Source organism: Schistosoma mansoni, chromosome 3, assembly GCF_000237925.1.
Source record: "Schistosoma mansoni strain Puerto Rico chromosome 3, complete genome".
NCBI lineage: Eukaryota > Metazoa > Platyhelminthes > Trematoda > Strigeidida > Schistosomatidae > Schistosoma > Schistosoma mansoni.
This window is the reverse complement of record NC_031497.1, coordinates 4146250-4155495: the sequence shown is the minus strand read 5'-3', so window position 1 is coordinate 4155495 and position 9246 is coordinate 4146250. Positions and strand designations below refer to the sequence as shown.

Genomic DNA, 9246 nt, shown 5'->3' with positions numbered 1-9246 from the left:
CTTCTCCAAATGTTACGATCAAATAATTCCTTACTTTTGGTTGTGTCAAACACCACTTCTATCACTGGTTTGTTTATTCTTTACCATGCTACTCTATGAGCCTGTTTTCAAGGAAACTGTGAATTTAATTATGCACAACATTTGTTTGCTTAATAGATTGCTTTCATCGTCAGATATAACTTCTCGTATTTAACACTGCTTAACGAACACTTGATCAGCAGTGTAAGGGCAATTAAGCATTTGGAAAACTAAGAAATTGTTTGATGTATATGTACGGCTAATAGTTTTTAAACCATGTGGAATAAATTTCTATTATTTTGTTTTTACAAAAACACAGTCGAAAGTTGTCTTTCTATAAAAAGAGAATATTCTATTATGGTCAAATAGTTGTGTAGTAACTAAAATAATGCAATTACTTAACTTTATTTTGATGGAGTTTTGTTCTCTGAGCTGGATGGGTTGGTCGTGGAGCTTTCATCGACCTTCTGAACGACATCATCAGCACAAACTTCGGGTAGAAGTGAGGTGTTTGAAGTGCTGATGATGTCGTTCAGAAGGACGTTGAAAGCTCCACGACCAAACCATCCAGCTAATAGAACAAAACTCCAACAAAATCACCCATCTGAGCTACAAATCTTCTCCACTACTTAACTTTATTTTACAAATTCTAAATATTTTAAAAAAAGTTTGTATACACTAAGTGTAATAAAAATAAAGTTTTAAAGACCCTTTTCAATCAAGTTTTTTATTAAATTGATTAATCTAATAGATTCAAGAATACAAAGTGTGCTAAGATTACAAGTATACACTGAAACTTGAAAATTACACCATTACACTGTATAGTTTCACAATGTTCACTTCATACATCTATAATACTGATATATTGTGAGACATATTTTGTCCTTACCAAGATCACTTCTGAATTGTAAATCATGTGATTATTATTCTATCAATAATAATTAGATCAATTCTAAATACTGCATTATATACCATTAGTTTTATATGGAATACCATTGACAATAACAAAAATGATATTAATGGTAAACATAAAATCAATGATCACAAACTCCCAATCAATCAAAATAATACTGAGTGTATACCATTGTCAAGAGTCATAAATAGTGTCACTATTTAAGAGAGTTCTAAACAAATAAGGTAATACAAATTAGTTGATATTACAAGGCAACAAAATATGCAAACGTACATTTAAATTCATTTGTTATTGTTTGTCTGAATCTTCCCATTGATGTTTAGGACTGCAATTGATCAGTCTCTTGTTGGCATATGTGCGGATTGCCTCGATATAGCCTTAATTCAATACGCACGTATACCAATAAGAGACTGATCAATTGAAGTCCTAAACATCAGTGAGAAGATTCAAACTAACAATACTAAGTGAATTTAAACTTCACCCCATTGCACAAGCAAGCGGCTATCAGAACTCAATAGCTGAGTGGGTAACGCGATGGCGTTTGAAACGAATGGTACTGGGTTCGAGTCCCAGAGTGAACAGCAACTCTGAGATGTGGGCACATCCAGCTGACGAGTCCCAAATAAGACGAAACGCGCATCCTGGATTCCACTGCTACTATCTATCTTTCCGTATATTTAAATTATTTTTCATTCATATATTAACTGAAAAATTCACAATCATTTGTTTCATGATAATTATGAGAAAGGTTTCATTTTTTAATATTAAAGTTATAAAAAGAAATATAATTTCATTAATCAATAATCCATTAGTACTGAATGAATCTTTTTGGTCATCATAGGAAAGATGGTTAGTCATCTACGCGATTGTTTAAATCGTAATGTGATATAACAAAAAAGAATAAATTGTATGAAAAGAAACTAAATCCTTAGGCTATGGAATTAATGTTCTGATTCTGTTACACTGGGCTTTGTTGATAATGAATCCACGTTAATTCAAGAAGAAACAAATGTAAGTCAGTTTTGAAATGTTAGTTGTCTCTAGCGTTGATATATATATATATATAATGCAGTATTTAGAATTGATCTAATTATATATATATATATTCATGACTGAATTCAGTGAAAAATTATAGATAAAATTCCTTCTGAAAATATCAAGTCAGTGATGAGATTCACTCAGTAGATGAACTTTCAATTAAAAAGATCAAGTGAAGATTTAAAGTCATATTGGTAGGCAAATACAAAGCGCACAGACTGAGTCATTTAAAAAAGCATGTTACGGGTACCTTTACAAATCTGTCTCAACAAACTGATAATTATGTTAATCCTTCACCAACAAATGATTGTTTTCGGTTAGAAGTCAATATCAATCAAGAGATAGGTGAGATCACGTTATGACTTAGGCTTCGATTATAAAGTGATGGGGGTACATATGTGTTTACATTTGGGTCAGAGTCATGACTTCAAATTAGAATGTTGCTAGATGGACAGATGGTAGATGACCTCATCAAGTGCGTACTCAGGTAAGTATTAATGAGGTATGAGAACGACTGATAAGTGTTGTTGTTTGATGATGGACACGGTTTTATAAACATCTCCCTAAACAGTGATTTACTGTTGAATAATATGGAAAGCTAGTGCATTTCTAGAACTCCTAGTAAATTAAAATGCTCCAAGATCCATTCTAATTGTCTCTTAACAAAATGATTAGTTGGAGTGAACTGAATTTAAATCGACCAATAGTTCACGCAAAAGGTTCTAGAATTGGTGGGTGGTAGGAATGAAGGTAAATGTCACCATCCCTCCGTCTGTTATTGAAGTCAAGTTCGTACCGAAACTTCAGCGAGATAGAGTAAGATAAAAAGTAATAACCAACAGTTGCCACGTGAATAGGAAAGATATATATACTTTATAGGTCCGACAAATTAAGGTGCCCTCGCGATAAATTAGGATGGATTAGTTCGAACTCAGAGCATACATAAAAAACGCTCTCCTAGGACTTATCAACTTAGGCGGTTTGTCGTATTTGCAAGATAACTAACGGGATACCGAAGGATATAATTTTTATATCCTAAGGAAGAATAAATGAATGGTAACTTCTGGGACCTATTTGTAGACTATTACATATATGCTCTCATTGCATAACTATTAAGTAACTAGAGTATGTATATTTATGTCCCCTTTATCATAAGCTTTTATTTGACCTATTGACTGCTATTATATGACTTACTATTCTTAAGTTGTTCCCAATCACACCCACTTTTGACTTGATCTTGTATAATTGTTATTCTTTATATTATGGTATGATGTGGTCTGGTTTGCTTGTACACGAACCAAGTACTTCTCGAATATATGATTTATGCAGTGGAAGCCGAGATTGTGTTCTAAACTCAACATGCAGGGCTAGACAAGAAAAAGCAATAAAGACTCTAGGCTGCTCGTAATGGTCAACATCTAATTGTGTAAGTTGTGTTCTGATTAGCGAGCTTATCAAGCCACAAGTCAAAAAACAATATACTGAGTAACAACCCACTATGTGCTACCTTTAGGTTGTAAGAGATGGTCTTCGGTGGAGGATACACATGGGTATGTATGACACACTGATCCCGCTTAGTTGAACAAAAGTAAATTCGAGTGAAAAATGCTGCAAGGTATATGCACTGCACAAAACCCGCAACTGCAAAACATGCATTATGGATGGAAGATACATGACTGGCTTTGGTCACTGCTGTGGGAGTGCGGTGTAACCTTTAAGTACGGAATGTTGATAAGAGTTCTAAGCTAGGAGAGTAAAACAACCAATCACGTAAGGAACTTATACCGACTGACTGAGGTGATCAATGTACGATGACATACAATACTGGCTGAAATAAGATTTACGAAGGGTCAGACTAGAAATATAACACCACCTCATGTAACCACTATTCTTTAATCTAAGTCATGTAGACCCCTCCATGTAAATAGAGAAATAAATGACCATAAACTAAAAACTGTATGACTTAATAAAGATCACATTGATGTAGGTACTTTCACTTTTAATGTATTTCACAATCAGGAACATACATAACCATTCATAAATTACACTTCAACCAAATGATATAAAATCGAAACAATTAAGAATAGTCAATTATTTGGCTGGATTTTCAATCTATAATTACTTAGTTGTTTGTTTTTTTTCTAAAAATAAAGTAATCAAAGTAGGAAAATAGAATCAAAGGTTAATTTACAAAAAAAAACGGAAGCAAATAGAAAACATGGACAACTATGAGTATGAGGGATAACAAAAATATCTATTAACATTCTATAAAAGAAATAGTTTTCTAAATCATGGATTCAACTTATTTACACAACATGGAAACTATTCACTATTAAAAACAAATAAATAAATAGAAATATAAAAACTTTAGTAAAACAAAAGAAACATTATAAAACATTTAATAGGTAATTAAAAAAATAACTTGTAAATTTATATTTTACTCATAATTACAAAACTGAAAGTAGGATAATGATTACAAACGGAATGTTATGTTAGAATAGAAATATCAGATGGAATTGCTACTGATCGACGGGCACTTGTATTTCGAATAGAATTTGATTTACTTTTAGGGATAATAATATTCTCAGAGAAAGCTTCAGAGCCCCAAATTTCTATAATATTTAAGAGAAATAGGAAAAAGAAGGAAATTTATTGTAGAGTCATATATATATATATATATATATATATATATATATATATACGTGTACACATACACAACGTGTGTAAGAGCACAGCGATGATACTTTAATTGGTGTCATCATCTCATGTACTACGAATGTCGTCACACAGAATTCCACGTCCTGCATTACTTGTCGACGCTGGAACTGGTTGAGAAAAGTGAAGAGTTGGTTAGTGTAAGACATGGTATCATGGTATGAAAGAATGTTATACAAAACTGGCTTCTGTTGGATCTTCACGACTCCCTGGTTGGGGTCATAGAGATGGTGCGACACAGTTGCTTCAGACGTAATCGGAAATGGCTCAGGATAAAAGTCAGTAGTTATCCTGTTGTAATTTCCTTTTATTTTTTTCATAAAAGTGAACGTAACTTCTTTAACTGAAAGAATTCTTTCTGGTTATATTTTTCCTAACTGAACTGCCTCTTCTATTATTATTATTATTTCTTCCTTCTAAACTAATTTCTGTTCATTGTTGCTCTTCTTTTATTACACTCACTTTCCTTTCTCTATCTCTTCACAACTTTATTTTTATTGTATGGTGCATCCATATTTTGGTGCCAACTTGTACCAATGTTTGTGTTCAAACAAATAAACAAATAATACTACATCTAAGTTTTACACAGTTATTAGAAGTTTTCCATGTCAATGGGACTTGAACTCCTTTGGTTTGAACACAGACTATCAATCACAACAGCAAAAAATATCATTACTGAGTCAATAAATTTCACTGATGGAACGAAATTTTAGAATGAATTTTCTTAGCTTACTACTTCAATATGAAATAGGCTTGAGAAACACTATATCGATATGCTGAAACATGCAAAAACCTCAAATAAGCAATTGCGCATTATAATGGGAAGGAAAATCAAGATCCTTTACCATCGAGTTGAACTCCGATAATACCGCTTTGATGATCCGAAAATTGCAAATATTAACACAAAGGAGATTTTGAAATGGAAAAATCCAAGTTGACCATTACATATGTACAGTGCCAAAGGTTTATTACATAAAAAAGTGGGGTCACATGTAATCTCTTGGTTAGATAGTGATCAGAGTTCATTTATATTTCATTTCTTCCCTCTGAATAAGTGAACTAATTAACAACATTGGTTTAGGGTAAGTGTTTCGCAATCTCTGTAGGTAAACTTTCCGAATACATGAGAGCGATTTATGCACCGGATGTCCACCTTCACTATTGTGAAAACACCCCAGCCAAGTAGAAGCAGTGAGAAGGAATTACAGGAAAGAGGGGTATAAATCTGCAGTTGTAGGAAAGCTTTTCGAGAAGGAATGAGAACTTTACCACTCATAGCCGTACTAGGGTGTTTGGTGATTTTAATATAAGGTTTTGAAATTCAGAGATTATCTATTTTCATTTTACATAATATTCAGTATCTTTTCCTAGACTTAAAGAAAGCAATTATTGTTTGAAAATATTTACAGAAATTGAGGGGAAAAAATAGAATAGCATATTTTAGTACTAAAAAACAAGTCACTAACTAAACTCCTTGAATATTATTTAACAAATATACCTTGTTCCTGTACATGCTTTTTCATAATGGAAAACCAGGCAATAGTTTCTTCTTCATCACTTTTAAATACTGTGCTTGATTCATTTAACTGATCTAGATCATTTTCCATCATTTGTGTTGCTGTGAATTCAAATACTTCAACAGAGGAACCATTTTTTCGCAGTTCTGATAAATGGTGTATAGTTGAAGAGACATTTCTATCTAAATGACACGTAGCAATACGAAATGTAAGTAGTTGAGATGAAAAGACACATGGTTGATGACAGAAAATTTTGTTATCTTTGTTAGAATCGTTAACTGAAATAAATGAAGAAGCTTTAGACGAATGTTGTGTTAAGTATTGCAGTTCTCTGAGTTTAGTTAAATCAAATAAGCTGCTTGTATCCATTTTATAAACAGTTGTTACTTTAGGAAAAATCCGACGCACAGGTTCTACCGAACGAGAAACTCTATTATATCTCTTCCTAGAGTCCACGGGGCTAATTGAAGGTTCGTTAAAATGTTTTCTTATTGGAGACAATGAGCTTTTAGAAGTAGACATAAACTTTTTTACACTTGGAGATGAACCATTAGACTTTGTAATGGATGCCGCTTCAAACTGACTCAGTACGTTGTTTGACAGTGATTTTAGGATATTTGTTTTGCCACGGAAATGTACAAAATGTTCAGTTTTCGAAAGATCCAAAATGTTATCGACAGACTGATAATTTAATAATCCAGGTTTATTTGCAGAAAAGAAAGATTGTGTGGTGTACGATTGATCATTAGAACTTGAGCTGTTAGACAAACATGACACATCTATTGCTGAAAATATTCGTTTGTTGTCTAAAGAGACATAATTTACATCTGCGTGATGGCATTTGACATCGGAATTCGGTTTATCATCCTTAGGTGAAGAAATACTACATTCATTTGATTTATTAAAGTCATTTCCAGAGATGTTTGACGATTCATTGGTTCTTTGAGATACACTTAGCTCAGTTTGTCTTAGAACGAGCTGTGAATCAAGAAAGTCAGTTTCCTAATGCCAGAAAATAATCACAAAAAAAAACAAAATTTGGTATCATGGATATTATTCAAACGGACGAAATGTGAAAAATAACTTCTTCACGAATACTGAAAGTCTTTCTGAAACCACATACACTATTCAAACTGGCTTCCTTCAACGTTCGCACACTAATGCAGATCGGATAACAGATAGGGCTGGCTATGTCTTTGGAAAGCCTTAATGTTGACGTTCGTTGTCTATCCGAGACCCGTATTAAAGACTCTAGTGAAGTACTACAAATTCGCTCTCCATCTGTCGCTTCGAAAAGCTTGTTTCACGTGAGCTTATCCGGGGACCCTGTGACATCTTCGTTTGGTTTTACCGGCGTTGGTGTCGTACTAAGCGCCAGAGCTGAGGCAGCACCAATCGATTGGATCCCCATTAACAGTCAGTTATGTGTTGTTAGATTAGAAAGTTTCATCAAAGTAAGAAGAAATCAGTATGAGAAACGATGTCTTTCCGTCATCTCCGCCTGTGCTTCGACAGATTGCACACGGATGCCACCAAGGATGAGTTTTACCACCAGTTTACAGTTCTTCGACAGAACGTGCGTTCGACAGATATTGTAGTACTAGCCGGAGACTTAAATGCTTAGGTTGGGCGTCCAGGCACAGAAGAGAGCCGTTTAGGTGACTGATGGGGACTTGTTGATCTCAGGTCAGATAACGGGGACTGTCTACTGCAACTGTTCACAGACCCCAACCTGTTTCTGGCTAGCACCAACTACCGGCACAGTCATCGCTGATGTGCCCCTGGCGTCCTCTCTCTGCATCTCAAGCCTAAACCCAGACTGATCATATCGCGATCAGACAGGGCTGGCGTGGTTGTGTACAAGACTTCCGCTCCTTTTCGAGTACCTATCTAGACTCTGATCATGCCCTTGTTTGCGCTAATCTTACCTTAAATTTCAGTGGTCAACAAACTCATCGTCCTAAATGGATCGATGTCAGTAAATTGGTTGAAACTTCTGTTGCAACTAAACATCAAACCGAGCTAGATTCAAGGCTAACTAACATCCCACCGAAAAGTATAGATGAGCATTGGTTGCAACTGCATGACGCCATGAAAATAGCGAGTAAAGTCGCTTGTGGTTTCGCAAAACGTATCACTTATAAGCACTAGGTTTCTTCAGACTCTTTACAACTCATTGAAGCCTGTCGGTCTACTCGGAGTGTCCGAGAGTTTGACCACAAACGAAGACATACGTAATGACATTATGCAAAGCTTGTGTAAGGACCGAGAAGCCTGGTGGTCGGAGTGTGCCTATGAAAAACAACTAATCAATAAAAAAAATTGACTGGCAAGCAAGATAACCCACTGGTCGACTTTGAAAATTTACTTCTGATATAAATAAAAGCAGAACAAACGGCCCGCTAGAACTTCATCGTAACATTAAACATAAAGACATCGGTGATAAGATATTCTTGTTTAAAATATTTCAGCAATATTTAAAAGTTATTATACGGTGTTGTGGAAATTGTTGAATTCTAAGTGCCACATTACGAACCAGTTTAAACTTAAGAACTATTGAAAACTAAGAAACACTAAGGAGCTATTTTGTTTCACTATGGGACTCCTCAGTAGTCCATATTTACAACCTCACCGAGGATTGAAACCAGGAACCTTATGTCTACGCAGCGAGGCCCCAACCATCAGAATACCGTGTTAGCATCCAATGATTTGCATTCACAAATTTAAAAGCGATGACTAGATTTTAAATATATTTATGAATAAAAAATTGTTCGCCTTATCATATCAATTAAGTTGTGACGTTTAAATTTACTCTCACTGGATGCTTCAAATCATACTGAGTTCTATATTGAAACAGGCAACTTCCTAAAATACTAATCAAATTTTAATGAAACAACAACATATACTCACTTAGTATTGTTTGTTTGGATCTTCCCATCGATGTGTTTAGGACTGCAACTGGTCAGTCTCTAATTGGCATATGTGCATACTGTGCGTATTGCCTCGATATACCTTAATTCACAAGCATGGTAAGCAGAGATGTTC

At 34.5% G+C, this 9246-nt stretch overlaps 1 protein-coding gene and 1 non-coding gene across 2 annotated transcripts in view; one reads left to right on the top strand and one right to left on the bottom strand.

The window, feature by feature from the left end:
• Nucleotides 1-1443: 1443 nt before the first annotated feature.
• Smp_tRNA_00516_Pseudo_TGA.1.1 lies at nucleotides 1444-1510 on the top strand. Its single transcript has one exon. It is a non-coding gene (tRNA).
• Nucleotides 1511-4456: 2946 nt separating this feature from the next.
• Smp_132240 (hypothetical protein) overlaps nucleotides 4457-9246 on the bottom strand; it is a gene marked incomplete at its 3' end in the record, with an annotated part of 19494 nt that continues 14704 nt past the window's right edge. Inside the window, exons 9-10 of the mRNA XM_018798946.1 lie at nucleotides 6183-7203; nucleotides 4457-4581 (exon numbers count right to left, since the gene is read on the bottom strand). Of these exons, the coding sequence (XP_018650784.1) occupies nucleotides 4457-4581; nucleotides 6183-7203 (1146 nt within the window). The remainder of the gene's footprint in view (nucleotides 4582-6182; nucleotides 7204-9246) is intronic.